Genomic DNA, 2,358 nt, shown 5'->3' with positions numbered 1-2,358 from the left:
CAGTGCAGTTAATGTGTCTTCCAGTTATTAAATTAATAAATGCCCACAAAATATGTGTTTTATTGAAATCTGCCGTTCAGTTTGTCAGGTCAAGAGTTGTTGATATCAGCTTAGTACTAACTGAAATATTGACGCAAATAAGCAACTCACCAGTGGTATATTTACGTGTTTGATCTGGTTCACTGCAAGTGCACGTGCACTGGCTTTTAATGTGATACTGCTTGCTACATGGATGTCTGGGTGCGGATACACGAATGGGTCTGTGAAATATACATATATAGAGTTTCAAAATTTTTAGCTTTCTTCCATTTTCATCTCTTCACCAATTTTTCAGCTTTTTTCCACTTTTCAACTTTACACGAAAAGACTCCAGTGTGTACAAATGTAATTCAGACAGAAACATTATCTCTATCAGGTACAAACAGGAAAGTATAGGGCGCTACTGGTTGGCTTAATTCCTTTCTCACCCACTGTTTTCATTCACTTACATCAAATTTAAACACACTGTTTGGTGATTTTCTTGCAATATTTTTTAGATTGTTTTAGATTTTATTGTATAATATTTCTAATCTGATATGTTTCGACTTTACATGATCACAGCAATTTGATATATTAGCTGCGCAGACGAGTCCTAAACGTCATATAGCAGTTGTGTGAAGCCACAATAGTTCAATCTTTCATTCTTAAACATCAAAGTCATGGGTATGGTGTCATGTTCATGTAAGGCAATGGGATGTATTATCGGTTGTCAACTTCTGAGTTCCCAGTATCTATCAGTGAGTAGACAAACAATATACCAACATTCTGCACACACGCTTGCACGATAGCACATGTTGAGTTTCTACACATAAGTAGTTTTCACGTCACTGAGTTTTGTTTCTCCATTTTCGCCGAACGATCGTTTTCGCCGGAAGTGTGGGGAAATAACCTTGAGACTTTGCTGAGTGGCTTCCGACAAGGTCAAATGGTAAACACTTTTAGCACACACTAACTTCAGTAGCTGATGGCGGAACTTCTGTCCCGCAGCACAGTACAAAAAGAAGTTCATGGAATGGTTGGTGTACATCAGCAGAGTTGTGATTGTCTCTGCCAGAGTAAACCTGGCCACTGAGACGGGGTCTTTCTTCATATGCCATAACGCCGACACTATCAGACAGATGTTCATGGGTAACGTGGTCAGCAGAAACGCGAACGACACCGTCAGCAACATGGCCGTCATCTTTATGTTAGGCTCGATACAGCTAGAGGTACGATACGCTGAACGCGAATCAGTGATCAATGTCTGTCGTTTCTGCATGAGACACCTGGACTTATACGCCTGTGTGACGCGCCGGATGATGACACAGTTCAGAATGGTGATGATGAAGAAAGGTAAGAAGGAGTAAAGAAAGGCGTCAACCCAAGGCCACAGCCCCCCAACCAAATAGCTAAACTCTTCACCACCGTCGCAAAACAAACTGTTGTTACCGACATCAGACTGGGAATTCTTCCGCGGGTTCTTGGACAGTTCGACCGTCCAGAAGAAGTGAAGGTTGATGGCGCTCAGGCACACTACCAGTGTCAAGATCACCTTCTTGGCCCTTGGAATGTTACACATGGTATTGGCATGTAGAGGATGACAGACGACGATGTATCGCTCGATTGTAACGGCGATGATGAGCCAGACGGAGATGTCGCTGGTTGTGTAGCCCATAAATACAACAAGTTTACACAATTCGTTCGACTGGTCCTTAATATCGAGGTCAGTGAACTGGCTGACCCAGACGCGCAGCGGTCCCACAAACAGCACGAGTGTATCGGCCACGGTGAGGGCGGCCAGGTACAGGTAAGTCGACTGTTTCGTCATCATCCGGTGACGCAAGATGATGAAGGACAGGACGTTGCCTATGATGCCCAGGACGAGAAGGACAGGCGGCACGTACATGAGCAGAAGGCTCTGTAAATCCGTGATCTCGCTGATATACAGCTCTTCCTCAGTGATATACATAGAGCCGTGTTCCAGGAGCCGCAGCAACTCCTCCTCCGTCATCCCCTTATTGAGCAGAAGACGGGTTCGATCCTCCGCCGTCAGCCCGTACAGGCGGGTCAGGATCTCAGATTTGTTGTACTGCCGCATTTCCATCCACCTCTTTCCCTCTTCTAGGTCAGCCTGTAAGAGTCACGTGATCAACCTGAAATGACACAAGAGAAACACTATTTTCAGTATGTAATGCAACATAGACAAAGGAGCGGCAATGCTGTATAAAACAAGTAATTATGTTAATGAGAAATTAGGCTTAAAAGCCTGTCCAGTCTTGCTCAGAGAAGGCTCTACCGAAGTCATGTACATGTAAGTCACCATTCCTAGCAAATATGGTA

At 44.1% G+C, this 2,358-nt stretch overlaps 1 protein-coding gene across 1 annotated transcript; it reads right to left on the bottom strand.

Annotated features, from left to right (window-relative positions):
• Positions 1-841: 841 nt before the first annotated feature.
• LOC135465502 (probable G-protein coupled receptor 139) lies at positions 842-2,116 on the bottom strand. Its single transcript, XM_064742741.1, has one exon. It carries the CDS (start codon positions 2,114-2,116, stop codon positions 842-844), a length of 1,275 nt encoding a protein of 424 aa, XP_064598811.1.
• Positions 2,117-2,358: the final 242 nt, after the last annotated feature.

Source organism: Liolophura sinensis, chromosome 5 (genome assembly GCF_032854445.1).
Source record: "Liolophura sinensis isolate JHLJ2023 chromosome 5, CUHK_Ljap_v2, whole genome shotgun sequence".
Classification (NCBI taxonomy): Eukaryota; Metazoa; Mollusca; class Polyplacophora; order Chitonida; family Chitonidae; genus Liolophura; species Liolophura sinensis.
Note: the sequence above shows the minus strand (reverse complement) of the source record. Positions and strands in the feature narration are given on the sequence as shown.